At 36.3% G+C, this 23,493-nt stretch overlaps 1 protein-coding gene across 5 annotated transcripts in view; it reads left to right on the top strand.

Annotated features, from left to right (window-relative positions):
- The window catches only part of LOC103713029, a 39,786-nt gene extending 23,529 nt beyond the window's left edge, over positions 1-16,257 (top strand). For 3 of the 5 annotated variants that reach the window (XM_008799786.4, XM_017844277.3, XM_008799784.4), the window contains 10 exons: positions 1,716-1,909; positions 2,092-2,158; positions 3,082-3,215; positions 4,212-4,278; positions 8,290-8,352; positions 8,445-8,680; positions 8,772-8,901; positions 10,432-10,524; positions 15,132-15,311; positions 15,741-16,257. In XM_008799786.4, coding sequence (XP_008798008.2) covers positions 1,716-1,909; positions 2,092-2,158; positions 3,082-3,215; positions 4,212-4,278; positions 8,290-8,352; positions 8,445-8,680; positions 8,772-8,901; positions 10,432-10,524; positions 15,132-15,311; positions 15,741-16,034 — 1,458 coding nt within the window. In that variant the 3' untranslated portion in view covers positions 16,035-16,257. Of the gene's footprint in view, positions 1-1,715; positions 1,910-2,091; positions 2,159-3,081; positions 3,216-4,211; positions 4,279-8,289; positions 8,353-8,444; positions 8,681-8,771; positions 8,902-10,431; positions 10,525-13,861; positions 14,043-15,131; positions 15,312-15,740 lie in introns of those variants that run through there. The other 2 variants (XR_003386792.2, XM_008799785.4) reach the window with 2 other exon arrangements.
- Positions 16,258-23,493: the final 7,236 nt, after the last annotated feature.

The following is a 23,493-nucleotide window of genomic DNA, read 5'->3' as shown; positions in this document are numbered from 1 at the left end:
AACACCCAGCAATTTAGGCCTGCATATATGCTGCAGAGTTATACATCTTTGTCCTTTCCAGTAACCTTCTGGATTGATGTGTTATAGATAATATGAATATGCTATGGTGCAGATAAGCATTTTAAATTTTTAATCCCTGGTTCATAGCTCTTTTGGGCTAGTAATTACTGCTATAATGAGTCGGCAACTAGGAATGTTTTCTGGAGCAAAGCATACCATGCTATCTCAGATTGGGCTCTGTGTGTGTGTATAATGAGTTAATCTTGCATATTTCACCATGTTGAATGAATTTGGTTTAGAACTGTGATAGTTTAGTGTGGAAAGCAACCATGTAGGACTGGCAAATGACCCATAGAAACATGAAAAGAGATGAAGTTAAAAGAGCTCTTTCTTTCAGTGGATTATGAGCAAGAATTAGTTGCCTCATATGAAGCAATAAGATTGTTTAATAGTATACTCGAGATATCGTGAAGGTTGTCAGTCTTATAGGTTTTGCAAGTTGAATGCCTGTAACATCGAGTTGTATCATGGTTGACTTTGCACTTAAAGTAACAAAACTACATCATACAAAGAGCAATTAGGAGAGGTTTGTTCCAGTCATCAGGTCAGAAACTAAATTAGATACTTCTAGCGCATCACAGGGCAATACTAATACATGATGAGGGAGGAGATAAGGTGAACTTCTGGCATCATGGCTACAAATGTAGCAAGAGGTTGGGCACCGATAGTGAATTCATCACATCAAAATAATTTCTAAAAGCAGTTCGTTGTATTATCTGTAAATAATTTATTATATGATGGGAAGGCATGTGAAGATGATCGACCAAGGAGAAAAGAAAACCCTTGAGCAGAAACAATAAGGTCATTAAGTTGGAGTATTTAAAGGTTTTACTACAATTTGTGTTTTGTCTTGGACATTTAGTGACTAATCCTAGGAAGGTTTTGGAGAATGATTGGAGAACTAGTAGTATTTTCCCAAGTCTTGAGTTTAATGTTTTTTTTGTGCCAACATTTTCTAGGGATGTTGGTATATTGTAGCTTTGTAACAGTTGGTGCACAAACTGGAATTGAAGATGGGGAAGCATCCAAATTTGTTCAGTGTCATTTGGTTAACTGATTCCTCTTTCCATGTCACTTTATTCTTTTAATACCTTTGGTCAGGTAAATATTGATAAACTTTCAGTTTGGTATGATAGGATCCCTAGAAAAGTTTTGTATATCTGTTTTGGTCACTATTATTTGATATGCATCCTTGGTGTATGTTTTTAACCTATATCTGTATGCGGACGTTTAAACTTCATCAAATTTCTATCCTGTAATTTGCTTCTTTTGAAATCATCATAATTCTCTTTTTCCTAAAATAATTATTTATATGTACATATATAGTTTTTTTATATTAGTATCCATGTGAGCACTATTCTTGATAATCAAACTTTTGTTAACTTGCTTCATAAGATGAGGAATTTTATTTTTCTTGAAAACCACTACCTTTATTCAATCCAGATCATTAACATATCATAACCACATGCCAAAAGACTTGTCCTTAGATATGTTACATGTCAAGTAGTTAAAGACACCTAGTAGACTGCAGTTGCTATTGTGGTTTCTTTGCTTTATGTACATGCAATACTGACAATTGCCTCTTACTGTTGTCAACTTGTCATTTCTCATTGCAATGTCTGGTGCTCATATTTCCGGTTATTCTTTATCTGCAGGACCTTTTGCAGGCTGTATTGCCATTTGATATGTTGCTGGATCGAAAAAAGCGCACTAGCTTTCTTAATAAACTCAGGAAATGCTCAGAAGCCCCAGAAACAAAGCCAAAGGTTGTAGGTGATGCTGCAATTGCATTAGCATCTCTAGCAGTGTGTGAGGAGGCACTTGAAAGGGAGTTACTAATATCCACCTCGTAAGACTGCAACATATGCCAACTTTACTAGTTTAGTTAAAAGAATATTTGACTTAGATGCGTTGAAGTTTGAAGTGTCTATCTTCTCCACTTATGTATTATATGCATGGGACATCATAATCATGTCCTTAACCTCGCTTTGCTAACTTACTGTTCTGAATTCTGATGTTTCTGCTGTTCAGCTATATACCAGGGATGGAAGTAACTCTATCCAGTCGACTAAAAAGCTTGTATAGTATCTATTGCAAGGTATATCTAGGCATGCTTATCTTTCTGCCTGTTCCAATATGTTTGAGTCATATCTGTATAATGTCTTAGCATCCACCATATTCTTGTCATTCTTACCAGCATGAAGAGAAGAAATGGCATTTGGAATATTTACATGTTTTCACATGGTTTATGCCAACATATTAGTTATGTTTCATGGAAGGTCGGTAGTAGCTTAAAGTTGCAGAAGTTCATAATGACATTTTGTAGTTGGGATACATGTGCAGAGATCAGGAGAATGGCTTGTCGTGTTGTGAGGGTTTAGAAATACATTCATTGTAATGGCAGATTACTGCCTAAATCATTGAGTTGTCACTACTTACTAGGTGTTCTCAAGTCAGAAATATTTGTTCTGAATGTTTGGAACTTTGGGTGTTGAATAGCTTATATATTATTTATGTATTTTAAGTTGGAAACAATCTGCTCAACCAGATTCATCTTCACAAAGATATTTGAGGACCCTGCTTCCGAATTTCAAAAGAAGTGACCTTACCAATTCCTCGGTTCAGCATAACCTTACCTTGAAGAAATAATTTGTGCAATATATGCCATTCCATTTTGTGGGCATAACACATTCTCTCACAACAGCTACTTACACAGATCTGCTGTTCACTTATGTGTACACATTCATTTCTCTCCATATGCCCGTGATATTATTCTTATACATTAACATTCATCAGATTATTACCATGGTACATAAGCTTTTTCCAAGCTGATAAATATCATGCTGTACATTCTCTCTTGCTCCTTTGATCTTTCCACGTATTTCTTAAATAACGTTCCAAGAGAAAGCAAATTGACATCTGGCTGCAGTTTTATATAATGAACCTGTTTGTCTCTTTTTTTAAGTTGTTGTGATTTGTTCTTATTTTGCTCAACTTTTTCGTTTTTTTTTCCTGAAACAGATGAAACGGAAAGATGTTGGCATCAGGCAAGTCTATGATGCTCGCGCATTAAGGGTGATTGTTGGGGATAAGAATGGAACACTACATGGACCTGCTGTTAAGTGCTGCTACAGTCTTCTTGACATTGTACATAGGTGATTACTGATTAGTAAATGACATAAAACATTTCGATTATTTCCTAAGTTGAGCTAACTTTGTTAATGTGGTTTAGGAAAAGTGGAAGCTGTTTTGAATTACTGTTTGAAATTTAATAATTGAACTACTATGTTCCAGATTTACCTTAGGATTTCTGATACCTGGTTTATATTCTTGAAGGCAGCATTTAATTTGAGAATAAAGCCGGCACAAGGCTTGCAATAAGCATTGTGTTGCAAGCCTTGTGTGCAAGCCTTATGCCTGCCTGCCAAACAGTGTTTAGAGAAGGGCATAAGCAAGGAATAGTGATGCTAGTCAAACTTGCTTGTCCCAAGAATAATTATTCCAAAGGAAAGCTGTCTCAAGCTATTCCAGGTGTAAAGCCATCATTTATTCCTGCCTTATTTTTCTTTTTTGTTTCTTTCTAATGGACAAAAGCACCCTCAACCAAAGGTTATTCCAGAATTTTTTTCCAAACAAAAATAGAAATAACTTGTGGGTGGTTGTGCCCAAGGTATGCAGTACCGGTATTGATAGGCGTACTGGTACTGATAGGCGTACCGGTTGCCTACCGGATCGGTACGGTATCGGTTCAAACCGGTACCGAATCGGTCTGTTGCCTACAGCCATGCGGTACAGGTCAGTTCCGGCCCCAGAGTGGTGGGAACCGTTTTCCACCGCCGTTCCGGACCGGTACGGTACGTGTTGAACCGGCCGGTATGGGCCGCTTCAGCATACTATGGTTGTGCCCTAATTATTCCAATAAGCTCCACTTTTCTTTTTCCAAACCAAATGCAGCCAAAATGTTTTTCCATGTTTTAGTATATTGATGATTCTTGTACCGTTTCTGTTGCATTTTAACTACTACTCTACTGAAGAGTAGAGTTGATCAACTGTCATAGTTGCAACTGTTGAGTGTATGCGGCACATTCTTGCATTGAGTCACCAATATGATCCATTGTTACTGAATGGTGGCATCTCCCACCTGTATGTAGGCTTTGGACCCCAATTGATGGAGAATTTGATGATTACATTGTCAATCCTAAGCCTAGTGGTTATCAGGTGAGCATCATTTTAAGCTGATAAATTATCTATACATTTGATACCTTGTGACAAGTGTACAGTTTTTTGTTGTCTATCTCTTATTGTCATGGTTTTCTCCCCAGCCAAGAATCAGAATCTCTTCCAAGTTATGGGCTGTATCTATATCAGACACTCACTGATATAAACTGATATATCACTTTATTTCAGCTGATACAAACCGATATATCTTGAGATATTGGTTGATATGATATCAATACGTTGGCCACGCACTTTCCATCTTTCTTTGGTTATCTTTATTGGGGATTTTAATTTACTAAATATTAGAACTAATGCTCAAAATGGTAGCTGATTTCCTTTTTATTATATCTGTCGGTGTTTCGATATTTTGTTCATTGTGTATCAACCCAATCTCACGTATCTTGGTTGTTTAAAATTTCCTCCAGCCTTTCTTCTTGGCCAAGATGACCTGCTAGCTTGGTTCATTTTGGTATAATTCACCCACCAAGATTGCTGAGATTTTGCTTATTGTAAAATTAAAACGCCATATGTTATTGTCATGTCAAATGAATTATGTATATAAGACGGCAAAAGAGTCGGTCTGTTCTGAGCTTTGGGCTGCTGGCTTTGTCATCTTGCAGGATGTTCAAGGTTAGCTTGTGAGTGTTTGGGTCACTCTCCAGCCTGAGCATTTTGAACAAACCATGTCTCTAGCTGACCCGACCATTTGCTTGTGTTTGTGAGTGGGCGACTGTTGAGATTGGTTAATTATGATTTTGGAAATGTGACTTGAGCTCATCTTGTTTTCTCGATTATTGAGATAGTTAGCAACCGAACTTAGGCAGTTCAGGAAGGTTTGGTTTTGTAGCAGCCCTATCTGCATAAATGGTTGTGTTTGTGATGAGACCTTTACAATGAACATCAGCACTTCACTTAAGGGCATGTTTGCTTGGAAGTTACCGCTTGAAAGCGAAGGCATCCACTTGCCCAAATTGAGTTCAATCCACCCCCTGCTGGAGTTATTTTGGCACTTTTTCAGCAATTCGAGGCTTAAAATCAGTACTTTGGTTCACTTCCCCCAACCCAAGCATGTGGAAGTCCACGTTCACTGTACCCCCACTTTAGACCTCCCATTTCCAACCATGCACATCCTAAGATTGAAGGTCTTAGGGACACTTACAGTAAGACCAAGGTGAAGAAACCAGAGTGCTAAGAAATGGGGAAGAGGCTGGAGTTGTAAGAATTATTGTTGGAGACTAAGAATCATATAAAGGGAAGAGCAAGTGAAAAGTGTTAGAGATATCAGCCATTTGGAGGATGTCACCAACTTCTTTTGGGGGAAAATTCATCACTTACTTTGATGGTAAATAATTTCCTTCATTTTATGTTCGAGACTTCTCCACTTAGGAGAAGGGTGCCAACCAGCAAAGTCCAGTTGACAATGATCTCAAACATCGAGGTGCTACAGTAAATCATGCAAATGTCAATATGAAGTAATGTAGCGTGCTCAAGGTAAAAAGTAAAAACATGGAGGCTTGCTTGACTTGGTGTTTTTTTTTTGTTGTTGTGTTGTTTGGGTCCTGGTGGTGCATTTGGGTAGAAATTGGGCATCAAAAGAAAGACACGGATGTGAAGGCCCAGCTGCATGAGGGAATAACTAAGGTAGTGGAGGAAGCATTATGGCTTTGACAGCATGTGGAGTTCATGCATTAGAAGTAAATACCAAACCTTAGTTTCCAAGAGTTGGTATAAACTATAAAGTAGTAATTTGAACTTCGGAATTTTTTGGCACTGTGATGGCAACCAGACATTTGGAAGCACATCTTGGTTTCTTCCATCTGATATGTCTTTATTACTTTGTCATCAATAGTTGAAACAAACTTGAGATACTAGTTTCGCTCTAGAATCTCATGACCATGATTTTTCCTTGGGAATCAAGAAGTCCATTGATCTTTCATTCAGATGACATTGTTTCAGTTGCTAGTTTTCAAGCCATTATACTTTGATATTTTACCCCATAGCCTCAAAATTGCATCCCATTTTATCATCCAAACATGTGGCATGGGGTCAACTCTTGAATCACCAACTGCTCTGTATCTTGATTAGTGCCCAGATATTCATCTCCAGTTGAGATATCTGTTTGCATTGGTACTGGTTACTGATACGATGGACATATATTAGCCCTCATGTCAGCCGATATGCACATATATATTATGATATTTCAGCTGATATGATCTCATATTCTATCATTGTCTAGGGGGGAGAGAGAGAGAGAGAGAGAGAGAGAGAGAGATGCAACAACAGTGGCCAGACAGTAGTGGAAGCACATGGAGAGGGGAGCAGGGAGGAGGGGCAAGGGAGAGGGAGAGGAGACTATTGTAGAAGGGCAGAGGACGGCAGGACCAGCAGCAGGGAAGGAAGAGAGAGAGAGCGATAGAGATAGATAGAGAGAGAGAGAGATGGTGTGGACAGGGCAACAGGAGCAGTGGTGGGAAGGGAGGGAGCATATTTGTCGCCTGGATGTCAAGTTTGGCAGTTTCTTTAGTCTTTATCGAGCAATTTATGTTGGAATGGATAAACTGTTATCTTGCTTCATCTTGGTGTCTCTCACCCACCAAGATGGCTAGCATATTGGTCCTTGAAACATTGATTAGCACATACAAATTGTCTCGAAAGACTGGTCCAAAGTTTGTTAAGCATCATGCATGCTTTTAAGGCTGTTTATATTATCTATTGCTGTCAGCCATGAGGCTTCAATATATTTATTTACTGCTAGCGTAAATGTGCAATGATAATTGCAATTGAAATTGGATTGAGCTATATGTTATACATACCTGGCAGATTTTGGGAACACTGCCTGCAATATACCTTGAATCTAATTGTTAGCATGTTGCAGACCCAGCAGAATGGCTGACAACTTTTATATATCATCTTAGAACACACCCGTATCTGTAATTGATGAATGTGCAACCAATATTCATACATAAAATGGACACAATTAGCTTATGCAAAATTACCAGAGTCTAGCATGTCTTGGCTCTGTGGTATAGGTTTCTGTATGGTAAAATGTCATATGGGTAGGGTTGGCAATTTATGACCTGACTTGTCAACTCGATCCATAAACGACCTGCTTTAAGCAGGTTCGGGTTTGATATAAATGGGTTTAGGTCATAAATGGTCAACTCGTCCTGACCTGTTTATTAAAGGGTTAGGTTCGGGTTTAGATCTTTGACTCATTTAACCTGTTTCGACTTACTTAATAACCTTTCTACTAACATCAGGATTGAAAACCACCTCAAATTGCAGATTATATTGCCCAAAACTGTCATATGGGCTGTTTTATTAAATGAGTCAATCTCTTGCCTCTCTGAAGTCACAAATTCTCTCTGTGCCATGCACCAGCAGCAGTTTGTTGCCCCTGTTCCAAGTTTGAACAGTTGTGGCTGGAATAGCCCACAGCTCATTTGCAAATCTAAGTAAATGTCAAGCATATGTCCATAAGATCTGTTTCCATATTACTATATTAGTAAGAAAGACTAGAACGTTTGAGACGAGCTAATTCTTTCATAATAAAGGATGGGTGGAGGTGGTGGAATTAGGAGGGAGGTCATGTTCTGTTGAAAGCTTTCAAGACAAAGGCATAAGAACTAAAGTGTGATGGTCAGAAAGGAATTAGTAAAGCTTTCTGTGGAATGGATGTATAGATAGGAACACTGGCAAGTAGCAACAGCAGATTCTAAAGCTGCTCACAAATATAGAGGAAAGAACTTCGCATTCGAAACAGGAATAGATTCGAATACTCTTTTCTTGAAGGATTCAAATTTTTTATAATTAAAAAAAACCTTGCTATATAGTTTACTTATTGTAACCCTAGAATATTATGATATTTTGAAATCTCTGGTGCCTCAGAATACATTTCCTAGAGTTCTTTCTCAAAAAAGATATCATTGCTTTTGCTATTCTTATAGTTGGCAGTTTGCATCTTTTCTCTTTTTTTTTATTTTTTGGTTGATTTGCTTTAGTCTCTTGCAGTCTCTCCATACTGCAGTGCATGGTCCTGACAGCTCACCTTTAGAGGTGCAAATAAGAACGCAGGTAGAACATCTTTTCTACTGTACAGTTTGCAATCATATAGCACTAGAATTACAGAGCTATGCTAATATTAAAAATGACATTTTCATGCATAGCGGATGCATGAGCATGCAGAATTTGGACTAGCTGCACATTGGTTATACAAGGAGAATAAGTTTGAACAGACGAGCACCATAGATTCTAAGATTGGTGCATCTTCTTACCAATCAAAATCTTTGGAAGATGGGGAATACATTCAAGATGAGGATCCCTGGAAGTACAATTCAATAAAAGTGGGACATCCCGTCCTTAGAATAGAGGGTAGTCAACTACTTGCTGCGGTTATTGTCAGGTTCAGTAAATATTGGTCATATTTTCTTGAAGAGTGACATTTAAAGGATTTATGTTTGTGTATCATGACTAGTTGAATTTGGATATTGCAGGGTCGATAAAGGTGGAAGAGAGCTGCTTGTTGCTGTGAGTTTTGGTATGGAAGCTTCTGAAACAGTATCTGAAAGAAGATTGTTTTTCCAGAAAGAACGTTGGGAAGCTTATGCTAGGCTTTATAAAAAGGTTATGCTTATGCTTTATATTAAAATTACTGTTATTAGATGCTTACATTATATGATTGCTTTAAAGTATGATATTTCATTCTTTTCAATATTTATTGGTATTCTCAATCATTGACAGATGTAAAATATCTACATACAGCACTGGTATCTCCTAAAGATCAATGATCTGTGCGGCCCTTGTTTATCACTGTTACAACTTACAAACAAAGAGCAAAAAGGGTTTAAAAGATTAAAAATAGCTTGTTCCTGCAAATGGTGTTAATCATATATCTTTTACTTAAATTTACCGAGCTCTGAAGAGAACTTCTGTCGAATGATGTTGCTCCTATTTATCTGATAGGCTTTTATTAGAAATTGAATTTACATATCGAAGATTTAATTCCCACTTCAGTATATACTATATACCGAATATTCAATTTGTTTTTGAGATTGTATTACATTGGCTATGGTTCTCAGTTCTATACATCTCACTAGACAGTAGACAGCATGTTGTCTTATAACTAATGATGCTTTCAGATTTTTGTTGTTGATTAAATCTTTGTTAGGATCACTCTCATAGCTATTGAACAGTATGGTAGTTTCATATTTCCAAGAGACTATGCATAAGAATCATAAGTACTGTGAATTTTCTATGATGATGATTTTTTTTTTGTATATGACATAATGATGCACTTATCCTTACCATACCTTTATCACATCTTCTAAGATCATGCTAATTAATATTTAAGATCCTCCACTCAGGCATGTCGCATCATTGCCCTATCTTTTGTGGTTTTCTTTTCACTATATCATGATTGCAATGTTTCTAAAACATACCAGCTATCTTACCTGGACTCTTTGGTTTGTTCCAAAGTACTACCACCCAGCAGGTTGAAATGGTTCATGTATACACTTGAGCAGTGGTCCATGCGGAGAAATTCTTAGAGATTGAAGGTTTTTGCTTTTGCATTTTGCTTTGAAAGCACCAGTTATTCATTTGACTTATGTCCTTTTAGGTGCCAAGGTAAAGTTGGTGGGAACATCCTTTATTTATTTTGATTTTACATCATATTTCATTGGTGTCAATGGCATGATAACCAACACCAGCAACTTCATTTATGTATATTTCTTATTTCAACTGGAAAAAAATCAAGTGCCGTCCGAATTTGAAAACATAGGGTTTAGGAGACCTACATCTTGCATATTTACTATCAGATTATCTGCATATTTACTATCAGATTGTCAGATTTCATTTTAAGATTGTATAGCCATCATTTAAGCATCTTCTTTGTTTTTAGGATAACATTCCATGGCTTAAAGTATGGCCAGTTTTTACTTTCTTTGGATCCTTACTCTAAATGGAGTTTTGATATTTTTCACATAACAATAGTATTATGACCGATGAAAACAGTGGTTGATCTTTAAGTACCATTGGATAAGTTATTGGATTTTCTTAACATTTTTATTTTTGCTTTTGGCTAGTAGAATGTCTTGCATATTTACTGCATGCTTATTTCATTTTATTCTCTGAAAATTCAAATTCCTTTTTTAGGTTTCTGATCAATGGTGGTTCGCTCCTGGACATGGCGATTGGTCTACATGCCTCGAGAAGTACACACTATGCCGAGATGGGATATTTCATAAGGTGCAGTGTACTAGTCATTTTTTAAAGATAAGCATATAAAAATGTGTTTGTCGGGAGGATTGCATTTGGCATGCTGGATTCGTATCATACTTTCATGTTATATTTCAACATTCAACTCATTGTTATTCATTCATTTGCTTAACAAACTCATAGGGAAAACATGGACTTCACTAGGACCGTCAAACAAGCAAGTTGTTCATGTGAACATAGTGTTTGGCTCTAAGTGCAGCTTGAAATTAGCTTTACTCGGTTAATAAACAAACTAAACTTGAGTCAAAGTTTTGAGTTTGAAACATAAGCAAGCCGAACACGAGTTGGGTTCATCTTGCTCGTAGTCAGCTTGATAGAAGTTTATACATAAAAGATTCACATATAAACATAGATAATTATTTTACCTATAAAATGTTCATTTTATCTTCTTACATGTTTTATTAGAATACATACATACATACATATGTATGTATGTATAATGTATGTATGTATGTATGTATATATATGTATTTATGTATGTATGATCTTTGAGAAATACAATGGGGATGCCACCTCCATGATTTGAACCCAAGACCTCTCCTAAGGGGAGAGCCATGCCAACTAGCTATGCTAAGGCTGGCTGGCTTCCTTGTCAATACATGCATATACATACATACATACATACATATACATACATACATATATATATATATATATATATATATATATATATATGTATGTATGTATGTATATGTATGTATGTATGTATGTATACATATATATCCATATATATATGTATATATATACACACACATATACATATATATCTATACATATATATATATACATATATACATACATACATGCATATGTATATACATATACATACACACGTGCACCCACCCACCCACCCACCCACACACACACACACACACACACATATATATATATAGAAACTCTCTTTATTGGTTGCAAAACTTTTGTTTGTCTCCCTTAAAAGGATAGCATAACTAAGTAGACTGATATTTTTAAGATGAGAGTATCCATAGAAGTAGGAGAAATTTATACTAAATGTGAAATGATATCAGCCATCTTATCATTTAATCTAATAGCTTGGATGAGATCATGAGACCAAGTTTCTAAGATACCTAAGGTACACCATTAACAGCCCCGACCAAATCTCTTCTCTCTTGAGCGATCCCTTTTGCAGTCTCCCTCCCCTCCTTCTCCATCGGCAACTCCTCCTCCATTCTTTCAGACATGACTTCTAGATTCATCCAGGACATCCTCAGTTCCCTTGCCTTCTATGGCCAATCTCAGCACCTTTTCAGCCTCTCTGTCCATTAAGAGTTCCACACGGATCTCTCACTTGATCACATCTCAACCATTCTTCCCACATCCTCTGGCTACTTCCTCATGATTACCTCCACAGAACTAAGCCATTTAGCCCCTTCTGTATCATCGGCCTGTCCACCAAGCGCTGAGCCCATCCATTGTCTACACCTTTACCAAGCCAAGTGTTTATCAAGCTAAATGACTGCAAAATTGGCTTAATTTGTTTCTGAACCTGATCAATCTGAGCTCGAGCTGGGTCAGTATTTGATGAACCTAGCTCAAGCTGCATGGTTGTTTGGAATTTAGCTCTAGCTGGGCCTGGCTCCACTAATTTTGGCTCATTTACACCCATAGACTTCACTTTTATTTTTATAGAGTAAAATTTGAGCAGTAAATGGGAATATGTTCTCTCATAGAATATAGCATATTAGAAGTAAACATGAATCCGTTCTGTGCTTGTGAGGCATTATATCAGTTGATATGACATCTGAATTGAAGACATAATGAAAGTGACCTCAACTCACCCACCTCCATCTATACACCAAAATGTACTTTAATACAAACAGAAAAATATCTGTGGTTTGGGAGAACCACCAAGAAGGCCATCTCATTGTTAAGCAACATAGGAGAACAAAAGAACCTCCACATCAGTAGAAAAAAGCAAGTAAACAGACCAAACCAATATTGATGATTCCAATATCAAAGAGAATAATTCATCATCCTTTAGGCCAGAATTTTAGTCTACAGGGTAAAAAGGTCCACTTAAGGATTAGTTTGATTGGCTTGAAACAATTGATTCACACCAGAATGGGCTCATAATCAGTACAGTTTTGGGCCATGAAGTGATGAGGCATTTCTTCATCAGAAAAAACAGTTATGGCAGCATAGCCCAGCTGTATCGGTTGATGTACCTGTCGTATTGGCTGATTCATGTTGTTCTAGCTTAGAAATGTTTTGTTTCCTAATCTGTCTGTTCCATTCATCCACAGTATACATTTTTTTTTTTTTTTTTGTGGGGGGGGGGGGGAGGGGGAGCAAAGAAACATGACGAAAAAGAATATATAAAAGAAGAGAGAGAGAGAGAGAGAGAGAGAGAGTAGGAAGGAAATTGTTGGGAGAGTGTCACAATCATCTTTATGTTGTAAGATACCACCAGTAGTGTATTCTTTCAAATTAAATTCCTTGTTGTGCTTAAAAGATGTGAAATTTTGGGTGTCCTCACATATCTTTCTAATTATTTGCATTACCTCAATTAACATAATTTTGTAACCTATATTAGCATTGATGGTAGAATTTGATATTCTTTGAAACTCAGATAACAATAGTTAGTACAAATTTCTCAGACAATATTTTACATTTTTCAGCCTTAAGTTATTTTTTTTAAATATCTTTTATTTTTTTAAATATCAGCTGTCATGCTGCTTCATATCAATATCCTCTCTCTTCTTTTTAGTTATTTATTTTACTTCAATAAACATGATTTCCTATTGTGTTTACCATTATCTGTGGAAAATGATGATACTTTTGATATTCAAATAAGAATGCTTAGTCAGAGATCATCTCAAATAATGTTTATACATTTTATCTTTTCTAAAACGTATTTGTTTGCTTACAGCATACCGCCTGCCATGCCACATGGTCGATTCACTTATTTTGTTAGGGTTTAAATGGGGTATGAATTAGGGCTTGATTAATTGTCTTGTGCTTGGCGTATTTGTTTTTTCAGTGTTTGTAAGGTTAATTGTCATTATCACTCAAACAATAACTTCTATAAGTTCCTCCTGGATTAAGTCATTTTTTAAGTGTTTTTGGTATATGATTTGTTGTTTGAGTTATTATACAGGTGTTAGGGAAAGCACATGAACTTCGAGTTATATTTGATGAATGGTATGAGTGTAAATGTGCTAAATCCTTCCGAGGTTTTTGAAATGATATCGATGAGCTTCTATCTCTTTCTCTATTCTTCTTCATCATCTCCCTCTTTGCTATTTTTCATTCTCCAAACTAATGTAAGGATCTGATTCCAATCCAGCAACGGCTATGAATCTTGCACTTCCCTTCCCGCTCCTTCCTCTCTCTTCTTTCCCTCACATCTGATTGAGGGGCAAAAGAAAATCCATATATTGATGTCTGAACCTTTGAGGCAGACTTCTCTCTTTAATGACCAGCATGTGGTACTTGAAGGTGACTGCTAATTCCGAATGACCTTGAAGGTGACTGCTAATTCTGAGTGTCTTTTTTTGTATAACTAGGCCTTCTCAGTTACTTTTCTTTTATACTTTTTCTTTTTGCTTTGTTCATCTACTGCTTTTTTCCCCTTATTTGGTATGAACTTGCCTTTACTCACATGTTGACTACAGACGTCCAAATTAGTCACTCCTTCAGAAGTGCATCCATTCACACAAATTGTCAAAAGAAGCCTTCTACTCCTAAATTACTGTAATTCCATTACCAAACTGCTTCTTCCCTAAACCATTAGATCACTTCGCTCCCTCATATTACCAATATGCCATTTGGTTTATAACAGAAACCAACTAAAACTAAGGTTCTGCAGCGAGTCCTACAACGAAGTAAATGTGCATTTGTATAGTGTGTTTTGAGATGAACTCAAGGCCCGATATCAAGAGCTATCATCTTGCAACGTTGTCTGCTGGAACTTTGGAGTGGTTGCTTCTTAGTTGGGTGAGCTTAGACTGCAACTAATAAATTTGATCTTCCTACCTGCCAACTGGTCGCTCTCCTGCCTAGGTTTTCCTAGGCCAGGAAGTGGGTACCAGTTTTAGAGTGTTGTCACTAGGCTGGCACCTAGTCATAAAATCTGCTTAATCCTTTCACCAAGCCTTCTCAAGTTTGAGTTTTGTTCTATAATCAACCACATAATTGATGGAAGAAAGTCTTGGATGATATCGATGGTTATATAGTGAAATTTATATTTGTGTAGCAAGTGTGTAAAGTTAGTAAATATAAAAAAATGCTATAGATTTTACTGATGAGGACTTGGAACCAACATGATTCATTGATATTTGAATCGTATGGAAGAAGCTTTATGCTGATTGTCTATGGTCAAGATGCCTTTTGTGTTGCCTATTTTACCCCACTAGGTTTGAGAGGCGCCCGATACATGAAGAGCTGCTTTGTTTGAATGATGACCTGAAATTTCTTTTTTATCTGAAGGGGTTTTTATGTGCTGGATATGTTTGTTTACTAATATAGTGACCAATCTCTTTACAAACTAACAACTGCCTATGTAAAAATGTTGAGCGACTTACTAAAAGACGTATACCACTTCCTTTCTTGTGCAGCAAGACCAATTTCAGCGCCTGTTGCCTACCTTCATCCAAGTAATAGATTTGACTGAGCAGGAGGAAGCTGAGTATTGGATGGTTGTGTCTGCTGTGTTTGAGGGAAAACAGATCCTTTCTGTTCCATCCAGTTCAAGTTACTCTGAGAAGTCAGGCCTTGAAGATGGCATCAATAACAAGGTTAGCTTATAAGCACACCTCTTATGAGCAGGAAAAAGACTGATGAAGATACAATACTCTAATCATAAACTGGTATTAAATATTCTGCTACATCCCTCAGTCCTGCCCCTAGCGGACTGTATCATAGAATAAGTTCACTGAATATGTCATTGCATGAATTTTCAACATTACTTCTTGTTAAAGCAAACCTAATTTACTTAATGCCTCTGGAATGGTTCCAAACTGTGCGGTATCTATTTTATGGGGTCTGTTAGATCAGTTTGAAGACTGGCTATTTAAACTATAAATTAATGTAAAGTTAATCAGAATAGATTATTGTAGAATCGCTCAGAATTGATTTGGTAAAGAAGGAATCCTGCCCTTGCATCTTTTTCATGCACAACCTATTTGTGGATCACTGCAAGATGTTGATATGGATTGTATCAATAGGTGCATCTACTGAGGACGATGCTTCAGTGGGAGGAGCAGATGCGGCATGGTTCATCCATGGGAGAAAGAAAGCATGTGGCAAGCACATACAGTGGATCCAATCCTATAACTCCTGGTGAAGTTGTGATCATACGATGGCCTCATGGTGAGATAATGAGGATGAGATCTGGTAGCACTGCTGCTGATGCTGCGAGGAGGATAGGCCTGGAGGGGAAGCTAGTACTGGTAAATGGCCAACTTGTTTTGCCGCATACGAAGCTCAAGGATGGTGATATAGTCGAAGTAAGGGGATAACCATTACCATCGTGGAAACTTCTCACAAAGCTCACATTTTGTCAAATTACAGAGACTTGCTTTATCATCTGTTGGATGGTAAATCTAGTGCTGTTAGAGGATAGTAGAGCCAAACCTCTTGTACAGATCGATTCTCAAAAAGGATCTCTGATCCTATCGTGATGTACATGTACTTGTACAGCAATAAAGATAGTTCAAGTCCTTGAATGCAACTTTGCCATCAGGTAAGCTGTTAACAGTTGCAATAGATCAGTCTCAAGCATCTTTTGATGCAATTATACATAGTTTCAGGCAAGACAAAACCACTGACCACCTCTCTACTGTTTTGGTCACTCTACAGGACAGTTTCCTCGAAGACATCCCAATTCTGTATTTAAACCAATGCTTCTCCAACACATATTTATCCCCACATCTGTAGCCCATGGTTGCAACCATATGCTTTTTAAACATCCACCGAAAAAACTATGCTTTTTAAACCAAGAAAAATTTCTAATAATTTAAATTTTATCCATTTTCGATTAGTTGCTTAACAGATCCGCCAAAGTAAGGCAAGAAACTAATATTTAAGACGTTGATATGGTCTAGTATATTGAGAAGTAAACAAATCATGGTAGGTGTCTTTTTCAGCTGCATGTCAAAGAATAAATCAAGTAGGAAAAGGGGAAATCTTTTATACAGAAGGAGATTTGACAGAAAAGTTGGGGGGGCACCTTACTTCTGTTCAGGGAATCGGGGAGCTCGTCAATGCAAGACCTACCCTATCCATAGAAAAAGGATCAATTAAATGAGAAATCGACAAATAGCTCCCCATCTATTTTTTTTTATAGCACCAAAGTACCATTACTCCGTATACCCACAAAAGATAAAAAGAAAACAAAAAACATAGTTTAGTTGGTCTCGGAGGCAGTGTGAATCATGCTCTTGGATGCTGTTGGACTCCTGAAGCATCACTTGGTTCCTAGAAATTGACGCTTGGGGGAAGGTGATTTCTGATCCCCACAAACTGAGACAATTCCTCACTGGTAGAATGCACCTATCTATTATTAGCTGGATGGTAGGAGTCCAATGCTTTCATGCGAACTGTGCTGTCTAATGGCCTACTTTTCTGTGATTGTGATTGACATCAGATCTATTTTGCATTAACTAGAGAGGTTTTCTTTAGTAATAGCTAGATATGATCAGTGGAAGTGATTTATTAATATGTATTTTAGCCTAAACTGAGGTGCTATAGTTTGCATTAACTAGAGAGGTTTTCTTTAGGAATAGTTAGATATGATTAGTGGAAGTGATTGATTAATATGTATTTTAGCCTAAACTGAGGTGCTTTAAACCACTTAGTTGCTTCTTTTTAATTGAGAAAAGGATCTGACAGATACTGTCACATTCAATGCGGGAGATTGATTTAGAATTGTGATTATGTGGGGTAAGGGAGGTAACGGCATACATAAGATGGAAGGGAATATGTCCAAGTTTACGATCCCTTTAACACGGTAGTGATGCCTAGCAACTTTTGTCCCGTTAACCAACCAAAAAGGGAAAAGAAACCCTTAACCCACTGTTGCTGGAAATTGGACTCGGGGGCGACCAGTGGCTGAGAAGGAGGAGCTCTAGCATGAGATGGCGGATGGCGGTCCGTCGGCGGGCGGCGTCCTTTGGGGGACCTGCAAAAAGCCAGTGGCCGAGGTTTCTGGCGCCGGCTCTCCGATACTTAAGTCAGAGGGGGCTAATGTATAGAGAGGGAGAAAGTATTTTCTGGAGTTTCAGAGTCCGGACCTGCTCTAAGAGGGAGGGGTTTTCCTTTTATAGAGGGGTACAGGATTACCTGCAATGCGATGGGGCGAACGGGTTACCGTCATGATCGTGTGAATTAATGCACGATCGTGTGAATTAATGCACAATCGTGTGAATTAATACATTGCCGTGGGAGATCAGGTCGGAGCCAATGAGTCGTCGTGGCTGATCGGACGTAACTGAGTGGGCCAACTGCTTGCCGTGGAGGGCTTGAGATCCGTAGATAGCATGCGCATTGATTGTTGAGTGAGCCGGAGATCAGGCGGAGGCCATGCGCATTAATTGTTGAGTGAGTCGGAGATCAGCGGAGGCCATGCACATTAATTGTTGAGTGAGTCGGAGATCTGCGGAGGCCATGCGCCTTAATTGTTGAATGAGCTGGAGATCTGCGGAGGCCATGCGCCTTAATTGTTGCAGGGCATGGTCCCCAATCAAGCTGCAGAAGAATGTGACCGCAGCAGGTGGATAGTGAGATCGGGCTTCCGAGGTCAAGGATGCTAAGGTCGGGTGCCCGGGTCGAGCGTCTCGGAGTCGAGCGCCTGGCCGGGCGCCAGGTCGGGCTTCCGGTTGGGCATCTTGAAATCAGATGCCTCTAGGTCGGGCGCCTTTAGGTCGGGCACCTCCAGGTCGGGTGCCTTCAGGTCGGGCGCCTCTGATCACGTGCTGGTGATGCGCTCACGTGTTTCAGGGCGATTCATTTTTCCCCAACACCCACTACCTTAAAATTGGGTATGTTAAATAGAATGATTAGTACTTTTTTTTTTCTTTGGTTGGGGGGGGGGGGGGGAGCGGGGGGTCGGTTTACTGAAGAAGATAAGATATTTACAAAAAGAGTGAAATTAGATGATCTGTAGGAAGTTACTACAAATCCTTTACTCAAATAAATAAATAAATAAATAAATAATATATTTTTTTAAAAAAATAAAAATAATGTCAACAAAAGTATAATTTCATTGAAGGAATTTTTCTAAAAAAAGGTGGGGTTCGAGGTGTGCTAGACCTACATCTATGTAGATGAAACCCAACTAAGTAAGTAAAAAATTCCGTCCTCTAAAAAGTAGCCTTGAAATTAATCCATAAGAGTTCAATTTAGTAAATAGAAAAAAAAGGTTTAAGTCCATTGTAAATTCCTTCAATAATATACTTGCTTAAATTGCTTCTACATGAACTTCAATTCTGCCAGATCCAATTCTTAGATAAGTTAAAAGTTGCAAAGCATCCGAAAAAAAGAAACCCTACTTTTATACAAAAGTTTTTTCCTTCCGCATATTGAGCTCGTAAGTGGAAATGTGATTGAAATGTGATTGGTTATACGACTCCTGTGGGGCTTCCTTTACCATTATCTTCTACTAGGAATAAAAAAAAAAAGGATACTTTCTTGGATATGTAATCTGTAGATGCCAAGATCAATCAAACTTTTGGAGCCAATCATGTTTGCATCCGTTGTTTACTTGGCAACGACTTTTTGATGATGCTTTGCACCTTTTAATGGAATCTCCGAAAAAATAAAAAATAAAGAATAATAAGGTGAAGACAAGATTTCATGTAGGTAGTGGCCTGATCGACGTCCCTTTCAGAAATTAATCATTCTTGTTAGACTACCAACTTAACTCTAAATGCTAATATCCATTAAAAAACGAAGTAGAAGAAGGAGATGGATATCGCACCAACGAAAAAAGGTTGTGCATTTCAAAAAAGCATAATAAATAAATAAATTCAACAAAAAAGCCCTTGCGTAAAGCCCTCAGTGAAGAATGAGGCAAAAAAACATTGCCATTTGTACCAATACATACATACATACATACATATATATATATATATATATATATATATATATATATATATATATATATATATATATATATATATATATTATTTTTTAAAATTTTTAAAAATAATAAAATAATATTTTTATGAAAATAAATTTTTTATTTTTTATGAGAAAGAAAAACTCAATTTAGAAAAGCTTTTTTTTCTCCGATTAGAAATTTAGATTTTTTAAAAAAATATATATTTTTAAGTCATCAAAATTTGAGTATTTTTTTTTATTAAAGATGTAATAGGTATTTCATCTAATTTTCATTCTAAATTTTAATCTCTTATGATCCCTTCCTGTGGGTTCCAAAACTCTTATCATATCTGTCATTAAGCAGTTATGGCGATGGAAGGGTCACAGTGGCCAAACGGTCAAAAATCGTACCATTTGACGCTGCTCTCCGTTATACTGCAATGATAACCATGTCCCTTATCCCAAACCCCATAAAACTTAAGCCTCTTGGGTCCTCCCATGTCTATAAAACCTAACCTTTTGCTTTTATTATATGAAGCGGAGGGAGCTGATGGAGATTCAATTTGCTCGTACATAAAGATTGAAAAATTCATGGAGTGAAAGCTCATCTCTTACTAATTCATATCATTCGAGTAACTTATGATACTACCAATCTACCATGAGTATCTTTCTATCTACAAGGAAGCGGGTCGAGTCTCGGTGATAAATAAAGAAATCGAATTACTCCTTTTACATGGGATGGGAGTCACAGAATCTGACATAATTGAAGTAGCGAAGTTGAGTTATTCCTCTCTCACTCTTGTAAAAATTCTCTTTTACGTGCCTTGCATATATACCACATTACAATCCTTAATAATCAAATTGATATGCTTTTTTTTCCTCATCTCTTTCTTTCATTTTTTTCTATCAATCATTCAGTAAATTTTTAATCATCTTACTTAAGGTATAAAAAAAAAGAATCTAGATATTTTTCTAATCAATCTATATCATAATTGTTCATGTTAGAGGAAGGTAAAAGTGGTCAATCAAGAAGCTATAATGTTAGATGACTGTGGTCCATTCCGGCAACTGCTGTTTATTCTGGTAGCTTATATTTCACATGATGGTAGCTTAGAATGGTAGGTTAGAGTGGTAGCTTAGAACTAAGATGTTTGTCACCTCCCAATCTCATTTCTCCCAGTCTACCCTGGGAAGGCTAGGTGGTACATCACATGGTGGGCTCTGTTGCAAACAAAACAATGACCCTCCATAAAATACATACATATATACATACATACATAAATATACATACATAAATATACACACATATATATACACATATATATATATACAAAAATATGTATATACATATATGTGTACGTATATATACATATATATACATAAAATACATACATGCATATATATATATATATATATATATATATATATATATATATATATATATATATATATATATATATATATATATATATATATATATATATATATATATATATATATATATGGGGATTGATAACCTACTCTCTGTTATGATAGGTTATCAATCTACCCATTTTTCATTGGGCAAAAAATATTCTTACTTTTTGTAACTCTTAAGGGTATTTATGTCTTTTTACAATCCCACATTAATTCACCCTCAACCTCCTAATTAGTACTCTTTCCCTCTCTCTCTCATACATGTGTGTGTGTAAACATACATACACACATATAAGTATATATATATATGTACTATGTATATACATGTATATATAGGAATATTTTTTTCTTCATTTTGGCTTCTTTGAAGAGTCCTAATGCTGGAAGAAGACTAGATATGTCTTTGATTTCTTTGGTCATTTTTCTTAGGGCTCTCTCTCCTTTTATATAGGGAAATCAATCCTTACCTCCTCTTGCATGCACTACATATAATAATCAATAGTTAAATATAATACCAATTTCTCTTGCAACTCTAACCTTGCAAAATCAACCCGAAACTTTCCATATTATACTTAGGACCCCATGTATTAGTTCATTATGCATTGGTTTGGGTTGTATCTTCCATGTAAAAGAGTGATTCCCCCTTTTTTTTTTTTTTTGCAACATTCAAAGAACTATAATCTTTATCTTCCATCTGCTGCACAGATCTTGATATGGATATTGCACGATCCAATGATTGACGCTGCGAAAAAGAAATAATCATTTTTTTCATAGGAAAGATATAACCCGAATCCATCATGCCTGTACCTTTCATGCACATGGTACAATTGCTCCCAAGATTTAGTATTTGCTACTTTCATTATCACAAGAGAGGACTGCTATCAAAAGAGTTGGAAGGAGAGGACTGCTAGAATTATATTTGAAGTATATCCGATCATTTTTATAAGATGATTACACCTATCCAAATACTAGAGTCAAGAATTGAACGCAGTAGATGCAACCAAACAACATTACACAACTATAGTAAGTGTAATTATTACAACATGAAAAAAAAAATGCGAGAGATCACTTGCTAGTTTATGGCTTAGTTCACGAGTCGAACGTAGAGATCAGTGATTAATCGAGAACTTGATTGACACCGCTAACTTGCCTATGTATCTCACCATTTAGTGATTACCACATTAGTCCAACGACTCAAGGGTGATTGATAGCAGCACTCTTGCAACATATGATCACAATTACATATAAATTGGTTGGGTATCACCAACCAATTTTTTTAAATATAGTTATATAAAATCTTTATTTGCTCATGGCCACATGTATTAATTGCTCGGCAAGCTTGTTGCATGTAATTAATTCGTGAGGGAGTATTTAATTGATGATTGTGATCCCATCATTCCAAAATTGTATATAAACATTCTTGTACCTTTACATCATGCTTCTACTTATCCTAGTTCCCCAAGGGGTAAAAAAATCCACGAAGAGGAATAGTCATAAGGAGTCCATGAGCTCTTAGGGCAGGATAGCAGAAATAAATTTAATAGAGGAAACAGGGCAACATGATTGTAATCTCTTATTACCACTATACTGAGGACATCATGTCAGTTTAATGCTTTGAAGAAGTTAAATGATGAGCAAGAAAAAAATATCTTCAACAAAAAAAAAGAAAAAGAAAAGGAGAAGTTTTATTAAATAATTTTAATAATTTTATTAAAAAATATCTCTTATTACCACCTTGCATAATTTTCTTATTTCCAATTTTTCTTGTGTTTTCCACCTAAAAGATTGGGTCGAGTATTGTAAGATCCATAGCAATTTAGACCACTGCATTTGCGAGGCAAGCAACCCAACCCGAGGTCTTATATTGGCCACCGAAAAATAAAAATAGTATAAATATAAATATACTATAAATATAAATATAACCCAACCTAACAAAAAAAATTATATAAATATCCTCTTAAATATTGAATTTTGTATGAATATTTTTCTAAATTAATATATATATATATATCCTCAAAAAATACTTATTTTGCTATTCTACTTTTTTTATTTTTATTTTTGTATATATACCTACATCTTCTACCACCGTTAAAAAAATTAACGATTTCGAATTAAAATAATTAAAATATTTTTAATGGATAGATGTGCAAAAAAATATTTATAATGCAATTGCGATGAAAAAATAATAATTTTAATTTTTTATTTTTAATTAAAATAAATATATTTTTTTATTAATGGCATTAGCATAACAGAAACATTTGTAAAAAATAGTGTCATATAAGGATAAAAAATAAATATAAATTTAAAAAAATAATTTGCATAAACTTAAATTTTTAGAAGGTCGTTAAGGAAAAAAATTTCAAAAATAAAAATAAAAAATAAAAAATTGATGATTTTGACCGCTGCCTTCGACCCAGCTGCCAGTTCCATGCTGGCCCACGTCACTGATAAGTGAACGTTATA

Source organism: Phoenix dactylifera, chromosome 5, assembly GCF_009389715.1.
Source record: "Phoenix dactylifera cultivar Barhee BC4 chromosome 5, palm_55x_up_171113_PBpolish2nd_filt_p, whole genome shotgun sequence".
NCBI classification, from domain to species: Eukaryota; Viridiplantae; Streptophyta; class Magnoliopsida; order Arecales; family Arecaceae; genus Phoenix; species Phoenix dactylifera.
This window is presented reverse-complemented; position numbering and strand designations above follow the sequence as displayed.